Source organism: Aspergillus welwitschiae, assembly GCF_003344945.1.
Source record: "Aspergillus welwitschiae strain CBS 139.54b unplaced genomic scaffold BDQ94scaffold_106, whole genome shotgun sequence".
NCBI classification, from domain to species: Eukaryota; Fungi; Ascomycota; class Eurotiomycetes; order Eurotiales; family Aspergillaceae; genus Aspergillus; species Aspergillus welwitschiae.
Genome location: NW_020798800.1, coordinates 1,457 through 25,351, shown reverse-complemented (window position 1 = coordinate 25,351; position 23,895 = coordinate 1,457). Strand labels below are relative to the sequence as shown.

At 50.0% G+C, this 23,895-nt stretch overlaps 7 protein-coding genes across 7 annotated transcripts; 4 read left to right on the top strand and 3 right to left on the bottom strand.

Annotated features, from left to right (window-relative positions):
* Positions 1-332: 332 nt before the first annotated feature.
* Positions 333-2,397, top strand: BDQ94DRAFT_177484 (uncharacterized protein; the record flags this gene model as incomplete). Its single annotated transcript, XM_026772909.1, has 5 exons — positions 333-554; positions 734-907; positions 1,107-1,366; positions 1,400-2,048; positions 2,106-2,397. The coding sequence occupies 5 exons, from the start codon at positions 333-335 to the stop codon at positions 2,208-2,210; spliced, it is 1,410 nt and encodes a 469-aa protein (XP_026619553.1). The 3' UTR covers positions 2,211-2,397.
* Positions 2,398-3,237: 840 nt separating this feature from the next.
* Positions 3,238-3,715, top strand: BDQ94DRAFT_164415 (uncharacterized protein; the record flags this gene model as incomplete). The annotated part of the gene is made up of 3 exons (XM_026770004.1): positions 3,238-3,365; positions 3,421-3,630; positions 3,685-3,715. The coding sequence occupies 3 exons, from the start codon at positions 3,238-3,240 to the stop codon at positions 3,713-3,715; spliced, it is 369 nt and encodes a 122-aa protein (XP_026619552.1).
* Positions 3,716-4,460: 745 nt separating this feature from the next.
* On the bottom strand, positions 4,461-5,136 carry BDQ94DRAFT_164414 (uncharacterized protein; the record flags this gene model as incomplete). The annotated part of the gene is made up of 2 exons (XM_026770003.1): positions 4,461-4,573; positions 4,632-5,136. The coding sequence occupies 2 exons, from the start codon at positions 5,134-5,136 to the stop codon at positions 4,461-4,463; spliced, it is 618 nt and encodes a 205-aa protein (XP_026619551.1).
* Positions 5,137-5,904: 768 nt separating this feature from the next.
* Positions 5,905-6,582, top strand: BDQ94DRAFT_177483 (uncharacterized protein; the record flags this gene model as incomplete). The annotated part of the gene is made up of 2 exons (XM_026772908.1): positions 5,905-6,063; positions 6,124-6,582. 2 exons carry the CDS (start codon positions 5,905-5,907, stop codon positions 6,580-6,582), a joined length of 618 nt encoding a protein of 205 aa, XP_026619550.1.
* Positions 6,583-7,835: 1,253 nt separating this feature from the next.
* On the bottom strand, positions 7,836-8,508 carry BDQ94DRAFT_177481 (uncharacterized protein; the record flags this gene model as incomplete). Its single annotated transcript, XM_026772907.1, has 3 exons — positions 7,836-7,973; positions 8,024-8,402; positions 8,503-8,508. 3 exons carry the CDS (start codon positions 8,506-8,508, stop codon positions 7,864-7,866), a joined length of 495 nt encoding a protein of 164 aa, XP_026619549.1. The 3' UTR covers positions 7,836-7,863.
* A 4,175-nt stretch (positions 8,509-12,683) lies between these two features.
* On the top strand, positions 12,684-15,237 carry BDQ94DRAFT_177479 (uncharacterized protein; the record flags this gene model as incomplete). The annotated part of the gene is made up of 8 exons (XM_026772906.1): positions 12,684-12,957; positions 12,996-13,326; positions 13,428-13,970; positions 14,009-14,353; positions 14,412-14,501; positions 14,541-14,611; positions 14,669-15,137; positions 15,203-15,237. The coding sequence occupies exons 1-8, from the start codon at positions 12,754-12,756 to the stop codon at positions 15,235-15,237; spliced, it is 2,088 nt and encodes a 695-aa protein (XP_026619548.1). The 5' UTR covers positions 12,684-12,753.
* A 1,407-nt stretch (positions 15,238-16,644) lies between these two features.
* BDQ94DRAFT_177476 (Zn(II)2Cys6 transcription factor) lies at positions 16,645-19,410 on the bottom strand (the record flags this gene model as incomplete). The annotated part of the gene is made up of 4 exons (XM_026772905.1): positions 16,645-18,181; positions 18,269-18,954; positions 19,013-19,068; positions 19,227-19,410. The coding sequence occupies 4 exons, from the start codon at positions 19,408-19,410 to the stop codon at positions 16,897-16,899; spliced, it is 2,211 nt and encodes a 736-aa protein (XP_026619547.1). The 3' UTR covers positions 16,645-16,896.
* Positions 19,411-23,895: the final 4,485 nt, after the last annotated feature.

The window sequence follows — 23,895 nt, the reverse complement described above, 5'->3', positions numbered from 1 at the left end:
CTTTCTTTTTGAGCATACTGAGATCATCTTGGCTGCTACCTAGCCGACTGTACAGCAGGCTCATTGGATAGGAACAAGATGCGGACTTCTATAATTCATTATGAGGGTTTATTGATATGCCTAGCATTCTTCATGCGTGATTCTATCATACTACGTCGCTGCTGCGTGATTTGAGCCTGCCATCAGACCAGGGCTATATAAAGTGAGTGGCAAGCCACTCATTGAGAACACTTAAAAACCCAGACCAGGGTCTTTGGGGCGTGTGCTAGTCTTCTCACGAGTCATAACGTTTTTTGCATCTGTGCACAGACCAACCAAGCCATTTTCCACTCATGGACGAGCAGCGGCCACTGCCTCCGCTGGAGGAGTTGTATACTCAGGTGTCAAAAGACGCATTTGGGAACAACGAACGGCTTGGTGCAGTTGCGACTGCAGCTGCGACCGCAGCGGAAGCCTTTGTCTCGGTTGCGGCCCCGGTCCGTCAGCAGCGAGAGGACACCAATGCCACCAAGCCTGTCGTGGAGCACCGAACGTCTTTAAACGTGCCTACTGAGGTATTTTCATAATTTACTCTCTTCTACTACATTGCAACAGCCACTGTCTGCTGAGTGAGCATTATCTGATGAAAGGATAGCAGCGCTTCTTAGAACATCCTTGTGGGAGGTGTCATCGTTTGAAGATAAACGTGCGCAAAATCCAAGAATTGATACCATGATGGAATGTCGGTGGACAGGGTCTTAGACTAACACTGCGTATTAGTGTTCTCGCATCTGGCCCTGTGAAAGGTGCCATGAAAGCGGAACCGACTGCGTTCCCTATGTTCGGCCGTTTCGATATTACTCGAACACATTTCCTACTAAGGTATATTCATGTTCCACTCTGCTCAATATGCAGTGTAACTAACACCGTCTGCTGAGTGAGATTTAGCTGATGGGGGGATAACAGGGCCAGACGCACCGAGCTTGTGAGAGATGTTTTCGTCGGAAAATCAAGGTGCGCGAAGTCACAAGGAACTGGGACTCATGGTAAACTGTTGGTCGACAGCGCGTTTGACTAACATAACGGGCTATTAGTGTTCTCGCATCTGGCCCTGCGAAGCGTGCCAGAGTAGCGGAAGTACTTGCGTTCCTCAGTCGGATCGACAGAGTGTGGACCATCGTACTATGATGTCCACCGAAACACGAACAGAGAAGTCGCCAGTCAGCAGGATTTATGCAGACCAGCCTTCTAGTGACACCTTAAGAACGTATGAGGCTCACGCCAGCGCATCCATGGAGGAACACCGATGGAGCGTGTCCGATATGGGCTGCGCTTCAGATGCCGCCATCCTAAGAGACAGTGGTGCTGAACGTGGCTCACCCATTACGTGCCCTGCAGACGTTACTGCTCGTGGGTAAAGGTATGAGGTTATCGATGATGGGAACAGCACTCTCCCATCCGAAACTGGCGTAAATGCAGGCTGGGGACCCCCGCTTAGCGCAATCGCACTCCCGAACTCGTATATGCCCGAGGACAACTCGACAGGGGATCATACGACAGATGCATGGTACTCGATGCCGTGGGCTACGGAACCATACTCGTGGGAGACGTTGCCCGCATCTTTCTGGGGTTGGACCTGGTCTCAAGCCGACAATCTGACCGCGTCCGAGACCGACGGTTTCTCCCATTCGTCTATTCCTGCACCGCAGGCGGCAGGGTGGTCCTTTGGAGGCGAGGCTGAACAGCCTCAGTATCCGACTAGAAGCGGAATCATGCACTTCTGGGGAGACGGCTCCCAAGGGCTCTACCATCCAAGTCCCTCTTTTGATGCACCGGACCCCATTCCCTCGTCCAATGCACTCGGGCTCTCTTCTATACTAGAAACTGTGCCACCGAGCTTTCCGAGATTCCCTCATGTGCAGCATGTCGAGGAAGCCAGCTTGGCGCTCCCGACTGAGTCTCCAATGCTAATACCTCCCTGGGATCCATTGGCGCCTGTTTCCGCAGCATTGCCCAAGACGGACTTCCACCGCCACAGATTGCATCAACAACCATCTCCACCTGTCCCTGTGCGAAACCTCGAGTTGCTAGTACCCCCGTGGCTACAGATTATGTTGGATTACCAGGGGACTGAAGTCAGCCCGTTCGATAACATTGGTGCCAACAGACAGGAGTCATCGTGTCATGTCACGATGCCGGAAGACCAGGTCGAGCATCGTCACTCGACCTAGGTGTGTGGCTTCAATGCTCACAAAAAAACTGGAACCATTTGCGTAGTAGGAATGCGGAAGTTTGCATGCCTGGACGTGATTGAATTATGATAAAATGTCGTTCATGATAGGTTGGTGCTTTTCTACACACGGTCCCAAGATCATATTGTACCTAATATTACTGTAATATGTCAATGAAGGAATAGAGCCGCAGTGAAAAGCTCGGGGACGTTTGCTTCATACTTAGTTGCCACACATGCAAAATCATCTCGTCGCACAGGACAGGTTTAATGGGAGCAGGCGCTCCTAATACTGTGTCGCTGAATTGGATCCCGTGGAAATATTCTGTGTGATCAGCCGGCTGGAGTCTTGCCTTTGGACTCTTGTTACAGCAAATTGTCTATTCCTGGACGCATAACCGCACGGACTTCGAGGAAGTTTTAGTTTATTTTTCTTTAGCTTATTTGCATTTGATGTATGTGCTCGTAGTGGAGTGTCTGAAGATTTCCGTACAAGGGTCTGTAGAATTACTGGCTTGCCTCCACAGCTGATTCGAATTCTAGTGGTGCTTCTGTACTGTAGAGCGACATACGTAGTAGTTGAACAGAGTTCCATTCCCAGATACTTCAGCATTATGTAGAGCTACAGTCAAACGATAATAAGCCACCATGGTAAAAAGGTCGTCAAAGGCTGACCCTGCCTGTTAGAAGCAGAAGCTCGCTGAATACCCATTTATTGCTCCTATAAATTATCTTAGATGCACCTCATATTTCTGATGCCTGGGCATCGGATTCAAAGAGCTAATAGGACCCAGCGTTTTTCGGACTTGACCTCGTGGTTACACGAGCAATTACACGTGCCGGCCATATACTTGACTGTCTCACCATCTCCAACTACAACAGGAGGGCCGCAGAGGCCGGCCATCAATAATGAAAGTATGTAGCATCTAGCTGTACCGGTGGCCCAAGGCCGACGCCGTGAGAATGCTTATAAGCCAACATCTCCCATCTCCCATCTGCCAGATCCCACTTCCGCTCCCCCAGAGACAATGCCTCCAGGCCTCTCAGACCTGTATGAACAGGCCACCCAAATCCAGTCCGTTGACTGGTACGGGATATGGGTTGCTGCCTTGCTGGGCGTCTGGCTTCTCACGCGGTTGGCGTACCAGCTTGGTCGGTGGACTGTCCAACGCCACATCGCGGCCTCTCTTGGGCGGCGCATCGGCCATGAGTTGCCGTGGCTCGTCCATTGACATATCCACCGCATTCGAGGCAATTTTGGTTGGGGTGCTCTTGGGCGCCAACATTGTCCTCCTACTCGTGTCCGCCCATGGCTGGGCCCACGTCCAGCAACGTGCGGCGAAGCTCACCGTCTTGAACCTATTGCTGCTCGGTATGGGCCTGATCTTTGGCCTCCCAGCCCATCTGCTCGGAATCAGCCAGTTATTCTCGCTAAGTTTTTCCAAAACTAGTCGTATATATACTGACTATTATAGAACACAATCGAAATACACGTCATCGATCTAGCGGCTGCGTTATTTGATGTAAATATTCGGGGAAGTCATTCAAGATAATCATTATTAGATATCACTATAATATGTACGTTTATAACGTACCATTGTAGACTTGATATGGCTGAAATAACGTACTGTAAACAGAATGTTATAATAAGAGTTCTGGTGTATGATGAGTTGGGACGGTTTGCCCTACCGTGAGAGCCACGCGCTTGTTGGTGACATTAGGTTGTGCTCGGGAAGGCCCGGAACTATGTTCAGGCGTTCAACTTTGACTTCCCCCCAAGGAATCCGCACGCGCACCTAACGGATATTACGTCCTCAAGTTTCCACACCTGGCGTGGTACGTAAAGGAACGAGCTCAGCACGTGAGTATAGTGATATCTGTATGTTCGGTAAACCTCGATAGATAGCGGAGCTAACGCCGCTCAGAGAAAATGGTTCTGCGTGGCCATCATCTTCATGGATGTAGGGTCAATAGTGTGATATGTATAGCCCGTACCATATGAAAGAATAATGGACAGAAGTGAGTTTTTCTTATTCCACAAGAAAAATATAAGGGAATGACGCGCTAGCCTTGAACACAACCAGGCAGCTTCATGAGGGAAGTTCACACCAGCTACTGATGTAGAAAACGGGGCAATTGGTCACAGCATAAAGAGTTGGACGAGCAAAAGCGCAGCTGCGGCGGTATGTCGTCCCACCCTGGAGAACCCTCGCGGAGAGTACTACCAGCATGTCTCCGTCACGGCTCGTGCCTACTGCCTCGTGCGACCGGAGATACGGTATGCCAATCGCCACAGCCGATCGATGTCGTCAGATGTGGTTGATGCCCGAGGCGATGCTCTATGTTCACTTCCGTTTCCTGCTCCTAAGAAGGTTGTGAATATCAGAGGGCTTCTATTACGCCACGGGGGTCATGCTCTTACCGGGGGAATTACCCCAGCCTTTAACAAGCCCACTCATCAAACGCATGTGGCTCCCACGTTTGGCTGAGAACTGGGAGGTCAATTTTAGAGCCTGGGTCGATGGTACGGTCTGATTCTGGTTCTGGTGACTGGCCACGCGTGTAGGGGTCCGTTGCCTCATCGCCGGCATCGCTACCGCGCTCGGGTCGTCTAAATGATGCTCGGAAGGGGTGGGGGTGCTGATCGAGATAGGACTGGGCCAAGCCTTCCGCTGGCTATGATCCTGTCTCTGGGGGATGCGACGTCTGAGCCCCGATGGGGGTTTGCAATTTGGAGGGCGGTGCCGTCGGATCTCCTTCTCCAGAAGTCGATATTTAGTCCGCAAAGACTCTCTCGTTCTGGGTTTGCGTTCGATGGAATATTTTCTTGCCCTCTCCGGCCATGTTAAATGGAGATGACGAGCTACCCATGATGGGTAGTCATGTTCCTCGCCGGGAGTCCAGGCCCGGTAGTGTCTATTGGGCATGGGGAGCAAGAGAAAAATGACAAACGTGGTCTAAGTTGTAGAACAGCGCTGGTAAAGACAGGCAAAAAGTGAAAGGTCGAGGTAGGCGTATGGCCCGGTGTGCGGAAGTTGTACAGCACTGCGAGGTTACAAGAAAGAGGAGGGACACCGTGATCCACTTGATGTGGAGGATCTTTTGCCCTAGCGATGCTTCCTGGTGAACGAACGTCGCCCCATCCATGCAACAATTCCCATTGACTTACCCAAGTAACTCACCGCTGGACTTTCCCTGCGGCCCAGGGTTGTCGAAGTTTCACATGCCAATACAGTACCACTTTATGCGATGATGTCAACGAGGGCAGAGAGCCTCGAACCACGGGCCAGGTGGGTCAGTTTCAGAGACCAGACTAAACACGCTGTGATATATAGATCAGGCCGAATAAGGTTAACCTAGACATTTGACCGCTCTGGCCGGGGAAATACCCCATGGTGCTTGGGTCCGCTGCAAAACACAATGTTGCAGATCTTAACCATCAGTGTCACTCGTTCGATTATGGTGACACAGGATCATGTCGACAGATAATGCCAACCGACAGTTGTCACTAGCTTTCTTTGACTAACATGATTGCTGAGGGACCCCACCATCACCAATGGCGCGCTTTATTCCTGTCCAGCCAGGTCTCTTGCTGGCTGTGACTCCGACCAATTCTCCCTTCAGCACGGCGCTCTACGGCACACTTGTAACTTCCTTCCACACTACTCTTCTGTTAGCTCTGGTACCTTTCATGAATGCCAAAAGTCACAACCAGGCCGCGGGCGAGGATTCGCGCAACCACCCGGAAGACCGAGAGTCACAGTGGTGTTTCCGACACAGGATCCATCCAAACAGAGAAGCCCGTCGCGCGGCCTCCCCAGCAGCCTCCGCGCTCCCCTAGACGTCCATACATGGTAAGCCTCCATGCACGATTGCCGGGGCCTGTTGTTTAGCTGACTTCACTCACCCATTAGCGATCACAGATATCCGGTTCTGGTTCTCGAGACGTTCCTTCTGCCAGCTCATTGGAAAACCACGAGGCCTGCCTGGCTACGGTGGAAACACTGGAGCGGGAAAATGAAGCATTGCGGTGGGACAAGAAGACCCTGCCAGAGCGCCTTGATAGCGCTGAAAGTGCAATACAGGGATTGTTGAATAACCAGCATCGGTGCAGACAAGAGTTCTCTGAGCGGCAGGTGACTCAAAAACTGGTGGATGAAATGCAGCATAGCGTTGCAGGTTGGCACCAGCGGCTTCGGAGCCCTGCTGGTTTACCAGGACGTGTGGATCCGGTCGCCTTAACGACTGCTCTACCGGCAACGACAGCGGTACCGGACATATGGCGTACTCAGGAGGATGAAGGGGGTGCATTTTGCGATGATCATGATATGGTACCCGACTCGGGTAACTTCGCGCAGCTTTTCCAGTTGTAGTTGCTCTGCCATAGCAATGGATCATCTTCAGAGATGCACACAAGTCTACCGATTGACAACCATAGTACAGAGTGGGGTACGTAGTGCACATCTGCTCTCGCTAAAGCTGGATAAGGCACTTTTGACACGGAGAATTGTCTCTGTGTTGGCAGGGGACAGGGTGATGCTGGGTCGTGAGCGGCACTTCCGCACCTCGTATAGATGAGCAGTTGTGGAACTCTCGACAGAACCATCCCGTTGTCGGCAAACAGGACGATGGAAACAGCGATTGACGCAGCGTCCAGCATCTACTGTCATGATTCTATATCTCTTCGGTTCTCCCTCTCGTCATTCCGCGCAAGGAGAGAGACTAACCGAATATCCTGCAAGAAATGACCTACAGGGGATGAGTTTGATCGACCATCAGATTGCGCTGGCTCGGGCGAGAACCAGGCCCCTGGAGACGGCCTGCGTGCAGCTTCGGATTATAGTACCAGAGAAAGAGATTTAGATTTGTTGCGAGGCGCCTTGGAAGACGGATAGCGGTAGCAAAGTGCCAAGAAGACAAGACTTGGTTCTTCTGCGCATGCCTCAAAATTTTCGACGCTCTTGTGGCCGTGGAGGTCAAGCAATCCAATAATCTAATTATGAAGCATGAATTTGAGCCCCAAATCAGTCAGGCGGTTAACGAACTGATGCGTCGTCCTGGGGACTATGCAAGCCGCAAAAGGGCCTGTTTGACTGATAAGGAAGAGAAGCTCGAGCCAGTGAAGATCGGAACCATCGCATGTACCTTCCCGGCATTCATGCCCCAGTATCATAGTGGACCCGCGAGTCTCTGAGTTGCACAATTTCTTCTTGGTTAATCTATTCATTCAACTGTTCATCATGCCTTGTCGTAAAATTAGATCTTCGTTGAGGATGTATTTGATAAACATGGTATTACCGGCTCACGGGAGCAGGCCAGTGGAGTCGCACAAGACCACGGTATTCTTTAAAGAGGTTCATCTATTGCAGCCATATACTTGGAATTCTTATTATAAAATTTCTAAAAGAATGGTCCGTGTTGGTCACAAATGGCACTGATAGAAAGGGACCGTTCCCCGCCAGGACGCCCAAATCCCCCAGGTGAAAGTTCCACATATTATGTCAGAACAGATTTCTGCCAAGTAGACCAAAACGATATATCGCTGGCTACCAAGCAGCAGGGGTGACTCAAATGTCTCAACATATTATAATAAGTGAGGCAACGCACATCGCCCTGTAGCAGCTGGGTCGCTGACGGTGTTCGTCGGGTAGTATTCAGCTCTCTAAAATAGATACATGCTCAATCGAGACAGCTTCCGAAACAGCCATACGTGGGCTGTTGGGTGGTGTCTTCGGGTAGAAGTCTGCAAGTGAGTTCTCGGAGCCTGCTTCCAGCTGTTAGTGGACGGTTCTGGACGTTGTCTTTCGTGCATACCCATGTTTCCGCAAGCAGCATGGGGCTCGAACATAAGCAAATGTGCACGTTTTTTGCATTCCCCTTCGCTTACATGAAGCATGGCCATAGAACCACGCATGGCTTGAAGAGTGCTTGCCAGTTGATGTGGATCCAGAAGGAAGGAGGGGCTGCCGATTGAAAGTGGACTTTTGACAGCCGTCTGACAACAGGTTCCTTTGGGCACACTGCTTGGAGGTTTCTCGCATGTTGCATTGTTCTCACCCATTGTCAAAACGAGTTGAGACAAATCGCTAGCAGGTGTAAAACCGTCGATCGCTGAAAATCCCAACTGATGATGCAACAATATAGGCACGAGGGCGGTGAGCGTAGAGTAACTGCTGGCAAGTGAAGGGCGGGGCTCAGACGGCCCTTAAATGCTTTCCTGTGTGTGCTATTGCACTGATAGCATACGCCAGTGGTTATCATTGCTGTATTGGGTTCTACCTAACTTACCCAACAAGCATTGGGTTATCCAAGAGAGACAGTAGCTGACTCCAGCCGAGCGCTGTTTGCAAATAAATGGTCTGCGATCTTCCGTATCTTCCCATTGACAAGAGTCAGTCTATGTATACATCTCCCTTTTGGAAAAGTGATGTGATTTGCTCGAGAACAACGGCGCTGGAAATCCAGTCGCTTCAAGAAACACGGGCAGACCACCAAAAACAAACAGACCTACCACCAGCTGGGTTTCCACACACGGTGAAGTACAAGTTGCCCACCTACGTGAAACGTAAGATACACCCTCTGGATTCGACCACTCGAAGATGCCTCGATCTTGCATTCTACGGTGATGATGAAATCTAATTCTCTGAGCAACACACGGCCTGCGATACCGTCCTGAAAGGCTCGGTGATCACACCTGCTTCGATATATTAGCCCACATCTTGTCTATAGCACGATTTTGACTTCCTGTCTTGTCTTTGGATTTAGCATACACTTGGACTGATCTTTCCAACCTCAAATCATGTCTTTTATTCTGACATGCGCGGAACTAGCCCACCCTATTATCAGCGGCTACAGGCTCTGCGGACCATGTTAGGGCTTCAGACGCCGCACCCTGTCCAGATCGGTGCCAACAGCCACACCGCGGTGGCAAAGGGACATGTTGAGTCGCAGGTGGGTAGGCAGCATGTGGGCTTCGACTTCGAGAGCTGACGTGGATACTGTCCGGAAGGCCGACAGGATCCGGACGAGGGCCGGTCCGTTGAACTGTCTCAAGAAGCCTCAGATGGATCTTGTCTCGGAGTGGTTTATGCCAGACTGTGGATGCGTAATCCAGCACTGGTATCACGCAGGCCTGGTAGAGCTGGCGCATCTGTTCCGGCCGAAGGTGCCGTAGCCCACTCAGGGCTATGTTTACCTTGCTTGCTCGTTGAACTGCTCTCTGTACGTGTTCTTTCCACCGCAGCTCCTTGTCGAAGATGACTCCTAGAAGCTTGGCGGTGTCGGCTGGTTTAATAACCTGGCCGTTCATCCGGATCTGTCCGATTCTGTGTGCCGTTTTGCGTCGGGTCAAGTGAATCAGCTCGGGTTTTTCAGCTGCAAAGGACGCGCCTGTTTGACGCGCCCATTCTTCAATCCGCGGAATGTCCTCTTCTTGGATTTTCTTGATATTCTCTTCCGCTGACGAGCTGATCCGCCAGCGGAAGTAGTCATCGATGAAGGCTGATGCTCCACCATTACTGTTGACCGGTTGATTAACTAGATCTGAATTATAGAATCCAAAGAGGATCGGCGAGAGTGGGGATCCTTGGGCCAGGCCTGCATTTCCTAGAGGAAGGTCGTCTGTTTCAAAGTCATCAAATGTGATACTAGCCTGTCGGTCCTCCATGAAGCTGCTGATCCATTGTCGGGCCTTTGACGGGATGCCTTTGGCCCGTAGTTGAACGTCCAGGCTAGACTGGTACACTCCGGTGAACGCGCCTTTCAGGTCGAACGCAATAAGTGTGACTATTCTGGACTGTGCCCATGCTCGGTCTATTGCATTGGCAAGGACAAGCAGGGCTTGCTCTGTATTCCGTCCTGGCCTGCCTCCATACTGTGTATCTGGAAGAAGTCTATATTTCTCTGCCCAGTACGACAGTCTGCGGGCCATGACTGCCTCCAGAACCTTCCCCAGGGTATTGAGCAGTGAGATCGGTCGGTATGCCCCCGGGGTTGAATAATCGGGTTTGCCTGGTTTCCGCAGCACGATAATCCGCGCTTGCCTCCATTGTCTGGGGTGGTGGCCCAGGTCCACTGATTTCGTGAAGATCGTGGTGATAATATCTTTAAGGTAGGTCCACAAGGTTTCCAGACAAGCGTGGGGATCCCATCTCTACCAGGGGCTGTAGTCCCCTTGGCCACTCTGAGCGACCGGTAGATCTCTTGTTCGGTAATCGGTTCCCATGGTAGCTCCTCCGCGGGGTTCACCAGTTCCTCTGGCTCGGGTTCAGCCATCATTGGGAAGAAGGCTTGCAGGAATGCCTCTGCCTTCCCTTGGTTATCTGTCACCTCTTCAGTGCCTACGTTGAGGGTGGGGATGCTCATGTAGGCATCCCGGCGGCGCATGTAAGTAGCCGCTTTCCACAGATGGCCTTCGCCGGCTTTGTCAAGGAATTCCTTTCAGTGTCTACTTTTTGCCTTTTCGATTGATCTGGTCCACTGTCGTCTTTTCTGCCGCATCTCTTCGAAAAGCACCTTCGTCGTTGGGTGGTTAGGCCCTAGCAGGGCGCATCTGTTCTGCCACCGTCGCCGGGTCTGGTTAACCTCGATCTGCTGGGCCTTGAGATCTGCAGTGAACCAGCGCTTCCAGTATGGGCACGGGGCCTGCACCGGCACATGCCGGTCTAGGGCAATTACTGTGTTCTGGATCAATTATTGACGGCGTAGTCTAGGTCCAGGGCCGACTGGATATTCACATGTGGGTCAATCTGTCTCAGTATATCTTGACCGATTCGGGCCCAGTCTGCTCGGTCATATGCCCTTTTCAGTTTGGGCTTTCTAGTTTGCTCCGCTTGGGGATTCCATTCTGAATATGTTCCTCGGTGGTCTGACCCATAGTGGTCGTGGTAGAGTTGGCATCGGATCAAGCGTGTTACATTGTTGGTAAGCGTGAGGTCGAGAACTGATGTCTTTCCAGGTTGATTAAGGGACCAGTATGTTGTCTCGCCTTTGGCCAGGCACCACTGTAGCTCGTGGGTTTGAAAGAAGTTGATCAGTTCCTCCGCATGTTGTGCGAAGCTGTGGTGAACCGCGCGATGACTCCATGCTGGGTGGTGGCGGTTGAAATCCCCAGCGAGGATTAGGTTGGTCGTCCGGTTATCTGGTTCTGTTTGTTCCTGAATAGTCCGTTCGATGTCTGCCAGGGTTTCATGGGCGCTGCTGGCTTCGAACGCCCTGTGCATCTCAATTGGTGGGATATATATTGAGAACACCAGGTATTGGAGTTCTGGTGTTCAGATTTTGATGGCCACTACATCTCTGTGGTTGCAGTGGATTTGGCGGTGTGGTGCAGTTGAGATCCTCCGGTTTACATAGAGGAGGCTGCGAACTCGGCCTGGTTCTTCGGCGTGTGTTGGCCGATAGAGTCGCCATGCACTATGGTTGACATGGGTGTGGTAGGCGGTTGTGGGTGGTTCTTGGATTAAAAGGAGATCGAGGTTCTGGCTATGGTGATCGTTGATGAGGGCTTCCATTCCCGCCCGGGATCTCATCATATTCAACTGTAGGATTCGGAGATTTGCTGTCATTGGGAGGAAGACGGAGGATTCAGCGGTGCCTGGCATGTTCGGTCACCTGTCGGGTGTTCTCCATTGCAGTCTGAGCATCGGGGCCTGATCCCAGGGAAGCAATGGCGTTGGTCATGCGGGCCCGTGCAGTACCCGCACTTCACTCGCTCCTTGCATGACCAGGCCAGATGGCCGAGTCCCTGGCAGCGCCGGCATCGTTTCTTTTCTACCCGATAGGGTTCCACACTTCCGATGTACCTCTGTCCGACAAGTAGTCCATTGGTGATGATCCATTCTGCTGCCTCCGGTGAGTCCAGCCAGATCCCCATCGTGGCTGATTTGCCCATGGGCGTGTCTCTCTTCTTCAGCCATGCAATGTCTTCGACCTGGAATCCCTTCTCGCAGAGGTCATTTTCCATCACGATTTTCTCGATTCCCTGTTTTTTGTTCGCGTCCAATTCGAAATCCTCCGTCGGAACTCGATGAACCACGATCCCGAACCTGGGTTTCACTACTTTGGTCTCGTTTCCCAGCTCATCGAGCCACTCGGTGTTGTTTCGGGCGGTCTCGGCGGATTGGGCATCCTGGAATCGAATGACATAGCCTGTTTTAGTTGTACCGACTCCCGCTACTTGCACTTCTTTGGTGGTTTCTGCGTTCAGCAGGGCTGTTCTGATGTGCGTGTTCGCTGCTTCGGTAGGTAGGAATCTTGTAAACCGTTCGTTATCGATGTCTTCGTCTAACGTGGCCGCGGTGCTGATGCGGACGCAGTTTGGCTCTTTCCGTGGTCGCGGAATTATCGCGTTCGGGGGTTGTTCGGGCCTGTTCCCTGCCGCTGCTGCTGCGACTGCGGCCCATGATTTAGGGGAGGGTAGGGTCTGTGTTTCGATCTGGGATCGGAGGGACTGTATCTCCTCCTGTATTTTGGCGTTTTCTTTCTGTAGGTCTTCCTGTCCGGCTTTAATCTCTTGGATTTCCGCTCTGGCTGACTCGATTGCAATGTTTTGGTGTGTGATGGTTTTCTTCAGGCTGAGAATCAGCGCCCAGACCATCTGGTTGGTGATGCGGTTACTGGTATCATCTGGCGCGTTGAAGTCGAGGGGTGGGATCGTAATGTTTTGTGTTCTCCTTGTCCTGCCCCTATGGGCTGGTGCCAGCGTCTGCTCGCCCTCGTCTCTTGCAGAGTTTTCAGGTGTCCTTGGGGTGATTTCGGGATCGCCCGCTGGCGGGATCTCTGGAAGGACACTAATGTCGGAATAAGAGTGTCTATTGTACCACACCACTCGCGCAGCGAAGTAGAGCAGCGGTCGCTGGGGAGCTTCCGCGAAGAGCTTGACGGGTTTGATGAGCTACCTCAGCTGGTTGATAATGCTAAAACGGAAATGGGAATATCTACGCATGGGAAAGCTATTTCAAACGATCTTCTACGGATTGAGGTGTCCGGGCCAGACCGGCCGCATTTGACCATCGTTGACTTGCCAGGCCTTGTTCATTCCGAAACCAAACATCAATCCGCACCGGACGTTCAGCTGGTGCAGGAGGTGGTTCAGTCATATATGAAACAGCCGCGAAGTATCATTCTGGCGGTGGTCTCGGCGAAAAAATGACTACGCGAATCAGATTGTATTACGGTTGGCAAGGGATGCTGATCCGTCGGGCAATCGAACCTTTAGGCGTCATCACCAAGCCCAATACGCTGGTCGCAAATTCCGCAAGCGAGAGGATTTTTATATCATTAGCGAAAAATCGGGACATTGGATTTCGGCTCGGATGGCATGCGCTCAGGGATATGGATACTGCTCAGGGCACTTGGACCCTTTCCGATCGCGATCAGAAAGAGCAAGACTTTTTCTCCAAGGGGGCCTGGGGAGAGATGCCATCCTCATTGGTAGGGACTGGCTCGCTGCGTAATCGTCTCAGCCGATTACTTCTGCGACAGATTGCGGCTGAGCTTCCAAATCTCATCGGAGAGATTGAAGACAAGGAGGAGGATTGTATACAGCAATTGAATAAGCTTGGCGAGCCCAGAGCTACTTTAGATGAGCAAAGGACTTATCTTCTGAACATTAGTCAACACTTGCAATCTCTGGTCAAGGCTGCCGTCGATGGCACATACAATGAAATGTTCTTTGAAGATATCCAATCTCCTACGGGTCATCAGAAGCGGATTCGTGCTGTCATCCAAAATCTGAACGAAGCTTTTGCAGAGCGCCTTAGTAGACGAGGCAACTACTGTACCGCAAAATTGATGAAGACACTGATCAAGTTGATGGTCTGAGTGGGCAAATCCTGGTTACGCGAGGCAAGTTCATGGGTCGTATTCAGGATCTTATGAAACGAACAAGAGGACGGGAACTACCCGGCACATTCAATCCTATGATTGTCAGTGACCTATTTCAGGAACAATGTCGCCCCTGGGAAACAATAACATATCAGCATATTTTCTCGGCTTGGTTGGCGGTCGAAAAATTCATGTCGCTTGTGATAGGTTACATAGCTGATGAGGCAACTTCTGCCGTTCTTTTCGATCAGGTCATCTCCCCTGCACCCCTTCGACTCAAGGAGGTTCTGACGACAAAATGCAAAAGCTTACTTGCAGGTCACCAAAATGCGCATCCTGTCACCTACAATCACTACTACACGGACAACATACAGAGTGGCCGTTGACAGGCGCGCAGGCGAGCTAAGGAGAATCGTTCAACATTTCTTTGGTATCGACGACCTACAAGCACCGCAGTACCTCGGGAGTGAATACTGATTACAGGATCTCCTCCAATCACTCCTAGAGTATACTGAGCCAAATATGATGCGTTTCGCTTCGGAAGAGGCTTTGGATTGCATGCTTGCCTACCACAAGGTACGATGAGACGCGCATGATATCACTTTTTGCCGTTATCAACGCTGACTACTACAGGTGGCACTGAAGCGATTCATCGACGACGTGGCGGTTGAGGCTGTGGAGGTTGAATTGGTCCAGTCTCTTAATTCTCTTTTTACACCCATCAAAGTTTACGAAATGCCGTCCGAGCTGGTATCGCGCATCGCAGGCGAATCTGAAGAAAACCGTGCATTAAGAGAACAACTAAACAAGAAAATGCAGATACTTGGGAGTGGCTTAAGCGTTTGTCGACAATTTGTTGGTAGTCGAGGTGTCAGTACGAACCTAATGAATGCGGTACGCCGGTTTAATGATAAATCCCAAGGTCGAACTGATCACACCCCGTTGCAAAGCGATTTTGCCGACCAGGACATTTTCCCCCATTGTGGTAACTCAAACGACACAGATGCCGAACTGAAAAGCGAAATAGATGAATCTCTTAGTGGACGGTCGATAATTTCCGCTCCCCAGTCAATTTCAGAGGATAGGAATGATGGATACTTGGGTCCTGAGAATATTGAGCCCGATATTGCATGTCCACAACAGCAGCATTACGCTAACCGAAAACAGTCTTACATGAAAGGAAACAAGAAGAGAAGGTCTAAGAATGCGCGGTGATCAATGTCATGTCGCTTATTGCTTAGATTATCTCTTAACGGGCTTTAGAGGTCACTTGCATGAAGAATAGTTTTTCAACTTGTTGGTTTTTCGCCTTCGAGAAGGAGTGATATTATAATTCGTCATAGAATCGTATCTCATTATTCTTGCGAGTATTTTTAGTGCGCGGGTTGATTAGAACTTGCTGCTGTTCGAGACCTTGGTCAATACGACGAGATACGCAAAAAGTCTTACGCAGCAATAAAATACTACATAACCCTTGCAGGTCATAATCGCCTCCAGAAGCAACACAAAGTGGAACTGAAGCTTTTTTCAGGGATCTCGAAAATTGCGATTAACCTAAGCCACCGCCATCCACAGCATACCTTTCTACATTGGTCCAGAACGAATCGGCGAGCTAGAGAACATTAACAGGTGGACATTCAAGACTCTAAATTTCGAACTGCCGAACGCCATGTGTTAACTCTCATAATATTGCCTTACAGGGCTAGGAAAGTAGCCGTGAATTCTTAGCGTCAACTCCATCTTTGCCAACTACACGTTGAGAGATTGCGCTCCATGGGCGGGCGCCTGAGGCTCGTTATCTGAAGAAAAGTGTGTCGATCGAGGGATACAAACGCGTCACTGTATATTCAGGGTCGAGCGGCAGAGCGTCGATCTAAGCGACTCTGAGAAGACATTGTGGAAAAGAGATCTGGGAAGTGGTGTTGACATTGATGCTGAAGTGTGATTGTGTACCGAGCGGAAGCTTACCGCGGGTCAATGGGGGACCCGCCTGCAAAAGCTCCTGAACCCCCTACCACAAACACGCGAGGATCGGCAGCGATCCCTGCACTGGAGGACCAGGGACTGCTGACTGTATCTCGCACGAAAAGACAGACTCGCCAGAAAGATGAGATTCATAGGACCGTCAACGCTGGAGACAACAACGGACGGGTAACGACCAAGGATATCATTTACCACCAAACCATGCTCATCGAATCGACCAAAGCGGAGCTGCAGGAGGTCAAACACGATCAGAATATCCTACAATCCCAGAAGGAGAAGTCCACGAAGAATTCCCAGCCTTATGTGCGCAAATCGAAGCGCCATCAACAACGCCCCTGACCAAGGTCTTGGGCCCCGGTAGCGGCCAGTGGCGGCCACCCGGATCTTCAACCGAACAACCAACGCACAGACAAGGACCAGAATTGCGTCCAAATTAGCACCCAGCGCTCCTTTGTCGACCCGAGAGACAATGAGAGTGAGAACCATTTTGGCCGATACCTCTAAAGAGAGTCTGCGAACGCCCATATCCGTACGGCGCTGCTGAGCGCACTGTCGACACAGGAAGCCCAGGTTGCCGAGGTCGACACTACCAAAACGGAATATGTGATCCGCTTCAAGAATGTAGAGTCGGCGGAAGCAGCCCGCAACGACTTCAAATGGCTAGACAAGATGGGGAACAACGTAGCCTGATTCTGTACGAATATACCTAAGTTCATCGTATGACGCCAAGCATCCTGTTGGCAAGTACGGGGCTGGATTCAATATTGTTTCCGACGAGATTGGATGAAATAAGATATCCACATATGGAACCGCTTCCTCAGCATATATAAGACTACAGCTCAAGAGCCGCAAAACGAGTGACACGCGCACAATTAACATTAGGATTTCCGTGCACTGTACAAATTGTACGGCATAAATTCATCATATGCTGTCTGGAAAGCTGGATGAAACGTTGTCTCGTTCCGCATTTCTGAGTCCGTAAACGCCGACTCTCCCGTTCTGTGTGGCACAGATGAGACGGGGGTGGGACTGTGTTCAGCCTGAGAGACTAAACTTGAGACTCCCGCGGCAGGGGAAAGATTCGTCGTGAGCTCCGCAGTGAACTTAGGAATTCTGTCCGGTTCGATGATAGAGTGGAGAAAGAGCCGACGGCGAAGATTATCGCAGACCCTGAAAGCACGTTCCGCAGCGAGATCATCAACCGCCAGAGCTGAAAGCCAGTCTAATGCTTTTCCAATACGTGAGTTGATATTAGCGGCCTGGTCGGCACCGGTTCGGACGCGATAGTCCAGCTCTATCAGCAGTATGGTTGCTGACTGCACAAGGTAGTGTAGGACACACCACCATGGAGACACCTGAGCCAACCAGATTCTGTCAGGCTTATCAGGCTTATCAGGCAGAAGGTCCAGAATCCGGCATGCTGAATCAATGCATATCTCTGCGGTTTGCTGGAGATCCTTGGGAGGCTCCGTGCCTTGCCTGTGCCTTCCCGATCGACAAAGGGAGGGTCGACATATTGTGATTCTCACGCTATGAAATCTGACGGCAAGGCTCCACCTCAACCTCTCAAATTGGCCTGAGCCTTGATGACACTTGAAGCTGAATTCTTCAGCTAAACAAGAAAGCCATTCGTCTGTTTCATGTACCAGGTCTATCATTGCTGCATAGATGGTAAGCCAAGGACGTCTCGCGAATCCTGGACTATACAAGGAATCAATCGCTCGACGCATGATCTTAGTCAGCTCGACATAATAGAGAAAATATTGAGAAGTGTTAGGCACAATATCTTGAACTTTTGAAGCAGGCATTTGGCCGCTAATTTGGTCGGTATTCGAAGGCCGGTTCGCAAGTGTGCGCTTTAATGATGTAAAGTCCCGCATATAATCAGCTCGAAATTCTGAGTCCTTCAAGAGTCTGGCAGCAGGATTTACATGAAACTGCTCCTCTTGGAAAGGTATCGGCAAAGGCGTCGTACAGAACCTATCTGAAGTTCCAGTAGGCCGGCCAGTCATGACAGAAAGGGTGTTCTCCAGTGTATAGAGTGACCACCAAACACGGTACCGAATCTCCCTAGAAATATTGGAAATCTCCTTACTCTGATTCCGAAGGTTTATTCCCATAGCAATGGAAGACCTTATTGCGATCCCGCATGCTCTCCACGATCTGCAATTTGGTGAGAACCTGGGGCTTTTTCTTTACGAACAGAGGCAAAATGAGAAAAGGAAAAGGAACAGGGAACGGCCATCGCACCTATTTATATGGCCTGACGCCATGCACAGAAACGCAGTGAGACCTTCAATCTGCACTTGTTGGAGGTTGGGATGTTCAGTCAATTGGTTCTCTGTGGTGCTAAGCCGCCGAGCCCGGGTGAAATACACCATAGGGCTATCCATAGATTGCACCAAATGTTCGGGTACCAAATGTGCAAACTTGGCGGCGGTAGCAAAAACCAAATTTAAAATCGCGAGCCATTTCTTCGGCGGACGTAAATCGGGCTTAGCGTAAAAGCTGCCCACCTGTTGCGTAAAGGATAGTTTGCTGATAATGGGAAACGACGGATGCACAGTATGAAAATATAGGCTGAGCAGTCGCTCTGCAACATCTTGAGATGGCTGAATCTGAAAATCAATGTTTCCATACATGGCCAGGTCCTGATCATCCAGGAAATAACTCACCCTACTCAGAACTTCTGAGTCGTTACTTGGAAGTCTATTCGGAGTCTCTCCTTCCGAACATAATGTGTATCTCTCGACCTCCTGGTTCAGATCCTGAATCCAGGACAGCTCAGAAGGACCGCCAATAAATCCAATAGGCTGCAAGGCCTTACTACTATGTAAGTCTTCCTGTACACACTCTATTGCATAAATGGTATCATCTCCTGTAGCTGGGGGGTGTGCATGATCTGTGATAGTGTCGCTCATGTCAGACAGGCTGTACTTGAACGTACGTTAATAGAGGCCAGAGCGTATGACTTGCCAATCAAGGATGGCTTACATGGGCAAGAGTCCGAGCGATAAGATCTCCGTCTTCTGGCGTGGCTCGAAACTGCACTCGGCGCAGGAGTTTCTCGTACACCTGAACCTGGCGTTCGAGATTCTGATATTTCCTGGGATTTGTCGGTCACTGCAATTTCTTACTGCACAATGACTCCGAACGCACCTTTCTATAGTCTCCTTCTTCCCGTCAACGTAGGCGCAATCCACTCAACAAGCCGCGCATCGATTGCATGGTTGGTGACCGTCGCATTTAGCCTTGCGTTCTCTGCATCCCTTACATGCCTTTCTAGTGCGTGGCCTAGCGGTAGCTTCACGGATTGATAATCTCGGGATGGCAACCTTCGAGGCAGACGAAGTACACGGGGAAGCAGACTCTGATTCCGGATTCGAAGCCATTATCAACAAGGATGATGCGGCCTGCCCCGACAATACTCAGGCTATCGTATCTGGGATAGATCGTGGCTGCGCAAGTATCAATAGCCGGTGATCCTTCACTATGCTCTACCACCATTGCGTGACTTAGTGGAAATTCTGAGAAATTCCTTTCCAGGTGTGTGTTGTGCGGGAATTGCCATTTATTAGAGACTCAAGATCGGCGCGTGGGTTGACACGTATGACGTCCATGGGGAACCAAAAGATGACTCTGGCCCCGCACAGCTGCAGCTTAATATGGTAGCATTGATAACATTCGTTGGCGGCCATATCGGTGGGGCAAGGCTAACATGCTATAATTGGATGGCCAAAACATCCGGCGCCGCGCCAAAGTGCGGCATGTAAGAAACGTGCAACCGACGCACTTGTGGATCTGTCCCGGCTTGGAATAGTACAGTATATCTTGGATATTGCTGCGGTTCTTCTGGTCGCAGTTCTTCCGTTCGCCCCTTATTGGAGCTAGTTGCTTGGACGATTTCTGCAACTTTGGTACGCATGAAAAAGACCTATTTTGAAATTATTATTTGTTAGGTTGAACAAGGTGACTAATCGTAAAGATCGATTGTTACGTTAGTTAACGTAGTTAGCACATTCTTAATAATCAGAGTACCTCCGCTCATCACTTATTTTCCCAAGACATACGGAGGTGTGCTTTAGCATGCGCTAGTAGGCATGGCGGTTTCGACATGTAAGACCTCTTACATAGTAATTTATATGATAGTTACTTATTCATGAAAGGCAGGGATCTACAATTTAATACTCTATACATGATGACTGCCTGCCTATCTGCCTGCTTTTACTACCTAAGACAGCCATTTTGAAGCTATTCAGATAGCTAGAATAGAGGTCCTTTACCAAGATACTCACGCTGAGATAGATACGCCTTGACACGGACCCCTTTCCACTCACGATTATCACCCCCTGTACGACCTTCCTTGATCCGTTTCCTCCCTCTAAGCGGATGACCTCTTGTATATGTCTAATCAAACGTTGGATCCAATGTTGAATCTTCTCCTGCGATAGCTCTTCCCATGCCTCGTACCAAGCCTCTTCAGCGGGCCTTTAATCTCGAAGTGCGCCTCGTGAGGTTGTACATCTTTTCTCCCAGGGACAGGCAGCCTCAATTGCGTTTAGATCAGATAGATTACCTGACCAATCTAGGATCTTTTGAATGCCGTGTATACTGTATACAGTATTTGGAAAGTGATTTCGGTGAGCAGGTGCTCATCTTCGAGAATGATTGTATTTGGGCGGTTGAGTTTACATTCTTTAGCAAAAGGAACCAATTTTGGAACAAGGAATTCATAAATTTAGGGATCTAGTTAGTTCTGGTATAGAAATTGATAAAGAATATTAACTAACCTTATAACAGCGATGCCAATCAATGCCTCCTTTAATCTCCCGCTCTAAACGGTTGCTTGCACGATTCCATGACCAGTGAGGCTCTCGACCAGGTGTACGACCACCACGTAGCTTCATTCTAGCTAGAGAGGTAGCAATCTCCCAGTTTTGCTTTCTGATTGGCTCCGGCTCTTCATTCAACTTCTTGATCTCTCCAGTTGCTTCTTGCTTTCGCTTAGCTGTTACAGGCTTCCAAATATGCAAGGGTCCTTTCTTATAGCAAGAGAAACAACCCCAGACCATAAAGTCACTATTGCCTTTCCAACCACGACGAATACGGGTAGATTCTTCTGTTTCTTGCTCCACCACTGGATTGCTTGAGACATTCCAGTAATAGCTTCACCTGGCTAAGGGGAACACCATGGTAGTGCAAGGTAAGCGCTTGAACGTAAACACCAATCGGATGATACTGATCCTGCAGGTTGAAACACTCGGAGACGCGATAAGTAAGTAGGCAGGCAAGTAATGATCGTAGAAATTGGATTGAATGACACCTAAATAAGACAAAATGTCGGTTTGAATAGCTCTATATTGCTTTTACTTGTAATCATGATATATCGGATTGTATGAGTCGGTAAGGATACTGCTAAGCCTGCTAGCGCATGCTACACACCTCCATATACAAGTCGTGAAAGATAGCTTAGCACTGAGCATGTAACAATTCATTGCTGTTATTTCTAAATATTACACAGTTCACAGACATTACACGTGCGAGATATACTGCGTATAAGAGCGACTAAAATTGACTATTCATAGTAAGACTAGTTTGCAGAAGCTTTCGAAGAGCAACAATCCGAGTAGCCCGCTACAACCAGAGAAAAAAAAAAAAAAAAGGAACTACGATGACTCCAGGGAATCACTGTAAGAGACATTTCCTCTGGATCCATGCAAGCGAAATGCCTTATCTACAGATGAATAACTAGAACTACTAGTCCGGTGTACTTGTGACTTTTTCGGTATCCTATTATCCTCTTAATGTTACCAGTACAGGATTGATTAAAGCTTTTCTAAAGCTCTTAAGAATTTATATCAATTCATGCTTGTTAGATCCCTAACAGGCGGGGGATAATAACTTCCCCATTGCAGATTGGCTTGGTCAACTAAGACTCGAAATGAAACCGAAACCCGCCCCAGTCAGCCAAGAACGTGTACAACTGATAACCTTGCGGAATATTCCTGGGACGGTAAAACTAAACCACAACTAACGGAATGATTTTAGGGGTAGAGATACAGTGTATGGCATGCAGCCTCATTGAAAGTTGAACCATGGTGCACTCTCGTGAACCGTGGCTGGATCGAATGTCAGGCCCACATTAGTCCATGAACCGTCAAAGTCAGAAGATCACAGTCAAGCCAACCAGACTGTACAAGTAGAGGAGAGAGCTAAAAGCCGTTATCTCAGGACATATAAGATCATATTTTGAGTTGCCAGTGCTTGTGCGTTTACATGGGAGCCGACAAAGTGCTGTAACAAGGTACGTATTGCCAGCACAAGAAAAGTGTTTATAGAAACACACACACCAAGAACCGGAAAGTCGTTTGCAGGTTACTGAAGAGTCATGAGTAACAGCACAAAGCGCAGTGCAACCACCCGCCGCTGTATCTCACACACACACACACACACACACACACACACACACACACAATATACATTACGCCCGGCGTCTCAGCCGAAAGGGCAACTATCACTGATCTATCAACACCGGTTCTAATGTACATCTGCGGTATCTCCTTCGGGCCCATACATAGATCCTTTCAGTATATGTCCTCTCAGCTGTCACTATCGTAGGAATCCCTGTGGGTTAGTATATTTGTTAGTAGACTGGCTTGAAGGCGCTTCTTCAAGTGTTCAACATCCTATCCTCGGCAGTTGAAGCGCGTCTACCATCTGTGGCACAAGGTGGTTGGTGTGGGTTAGTTAGGGGAAGGGTGTCATTGTCTTGGTTGACATAGTTAGGTGGCGTCGAGTCGGCCCGTGGCGATGGCAAATCGTATTGAGGCTCGTACTGCCTCCAAGTTCGGCGTCCACTGCTGATCATCGGAAGGCGATTTCCCGCCCAGATAGAGGGAGAGATTGCCCCGCTGAGTTCGAGTACATTGTAGCAGTGCGATCCGTTGCGTAGTCCACTTCCGACACCGGAAGAGGAAATGCTCCACGGTTTCTTTTGCTTGTCCGCATGCACACTGGTCTGTCTGCGCGACATTGATCCGGTAGAGATACCCATTTAATCTTGCCATGCCGGTCCGGAGTTGAGCCAGCACGGTCGCTTCTTTCCACAACAATCCGTCATACAGCTGTCGCGTGTGCTTTCCTGGGAGTGCTGCATCCACTCGTTTGGCGTGTCTTCCTACAACCCTGTGCTTGTGGGATAGCGTCCTCGTGGGTCGCGGCCCTGGCCTGCTCCTTAGCTAGGCCCAGCAGTTTGTTGTCTTCGCTGGCAGGGACCCAAAGAATCTTGATATGGTCATCTTCCAGACTATTGCTGGCAGACCGTCTTCGCCAGGTGCCTTCCAAGACTTTGCCGCCATCAGCTGTCGTTCGATCTCCTCCATCGTGATGGCAGGCATCTCGACTGGCGCTCTTTGTGGTCTAGTCCCTTCATTGTCAATGTTGTCCGGCAGGGGCGGGAAGAATTTGGCGAGCAATTCTTCTGCCTGCTCCGTATGATCAGTGGTCATGGTCCCATCCGCTCTGAGGAGCTGCGGGATCTTCCCGAACGCTGCCTCTTCTCCCGACTTCAGGTATCTAGCGGCTTTCCATATGTTATCATTGTCGGCAAGAAATTGATTCCAGTGCTTTTTCTCTTGTTGCCGGATGGCATCGTGGTATTGTTTTGCGGCGCATCGGGCCATCGTCTCCAGGTAGGGTGCTTTTCGTCCCGCCCGTCGCTCGGAGCGGGCGTGATTTCTCCAGTATGTGTGTATGTGACGGAGCTGTGTCAAATCAGCGGTCCACCACCGCTTCGCGTGTGGTGATGGTTTCGACTTTGGTGTTAGCGCCTGCACCGCTTCCGAGACCGCCGACATGAGTCGGTCGGTTTTCTGCTG